At 56.4% G+C, this 1,169-nt stretch overlaps 1 protein-coding gene across 5 annotated transcripts in view; it reads right to left on the bottom strand.

The window, feature by feature from the left end:
- Positions 1 to 736: 736 nt before the first annotated feature.
- Positions 737 to 1,169, bottom strand: part of Cpt1c (carnitine palmitoyltransferase 1C) — a 14,039-nt gene continuing 13,606 nt past the window's right edge. For all 5 annotated transcript variants that reach the window (XM_013353685.1, XM_005366832.2, XM_013353686.2 and 2 more), the window contains one exon: positions 737 to 1,038. In XM_013353685.1, the coding sequence (XP_013209139.1) occupies positions 856 to 1,038 (183 nt within the window). In that variant the 3' untranslated portion in view covers positions 737 to 855. The remainder of the gene's footprint in view (positions 1,039 to 1,169) is intronic.

Here is a 1,169-nt window from a genome sequence, read left to right as displayed (position 1 = left end):
GAGCACTGGCTGCTCTTCCAGAGGTCCTGAGTTCAATTCCCAGCAACCACATGGTGGCTCACAACCATCTGTAATGAGATCTGGTGCCCTCTTCTGGTCTGCAGTGACACATGCAGACAGAACACTATATTCATAATAAATAAAATAAATCAAAAAAACAAAGTAAAGCCCTGTTAATGCTTTGTTTTGAGACAGGGTTTCCCTGGCTGTGCTGGAACTCACCTCAGACTCACAGAGATCCCTTTGCCTCTGCTACCCGAGCACTGGGACTAAAGGTGTGACATCCTCCCCCATATGAGACTGGGCCTTGCTATGTACCTCAGGCTAGCCCACCTCTGACTTGATTTTCAATAGGGGGACACAGTGACACACACACCTGCCACCCTGCCTCTGGGAGGCAGACACAGGAAGATCAAGAGTTCGTGATCGCCCTCTGTTACCCCAAAGCTCCAGAGCAGCCTGCCTGGACTCCGATGCCATCTCCATCCTTCCTCCCACAGGAAAGAAGTGCGGCTCAAACCTCAGTCTGGAGACGGCCTAACAGAGTTTTTGTCCTGGGGGGCAGGAGTAGGTTCAGAGTGTGAAGAGCTGATTGGGTTGGTCTGGCCAGGGAGCTTCTTAGAGTGGAACCTGCCTGGGTAGTGGTGTGGGCTACGGTGACAGTGGGGACAACGGGGAGGTAAGCTGGGGTCGGAAGGGTGCACACCCTGCACAGGAGCACAGTGGAGGCCACACCCAACTTACATATCTTTATTACCAGGTGGCTGTGGGGGTCCCCATACCCCCGTCTGTGCCAGCCGAGCCCTGGGAACAGCACACTCCTTCCTAAGGGAGACCAGCTCCCTGCTGAGGAGCTCAAAAGTTGGTGGAGTTTGTGGGGACCTTGGGGTCCACAGGCTTATTGGAGAGAAAGCCATGTCTGTATCCCAAGTTCCCCCCAAGTGCCCTGAACCGGCTCTTGAGATGCTGCCCGGTCTGGAACAGGGTGGCTACATCCAGCAGGGCATCTTCGATGTGCCGCCCCAGCCGCTGCGAGTCCTGCAGAGAAGCAAACAAGGAGCTAGGGAGGCCTGGGAGGTCCGAGGGAGGAGGCCTGGGAGGTCCGAGGGAGGAGGCCTGGGAGGTCCGAGGGAGGAGGCTGGGAGTCTGAGGGAGGAGGCCTGCGAGGT

Source organism: Microtus ochrogaster, unplaced genomic scaffold, assembly GCF_000317375.1.
Source record: "Microtus ochrogaster isolate Prairie Vole_2 unplaced genomic scaffold, MicOch1.0 UNK14, whole genome shotgun sequence".
NCBI lineage: Eukaryota > Metazoa > Chordata > Mammalia > Rodentia > Cricetidae > Microtus > Microtus ochrogaster.
The sequence above is the reverse complement of the archived record's forward strand: the minus strand, read 5'-3'. Positions and strand labels throughout refer to the sequence as shown.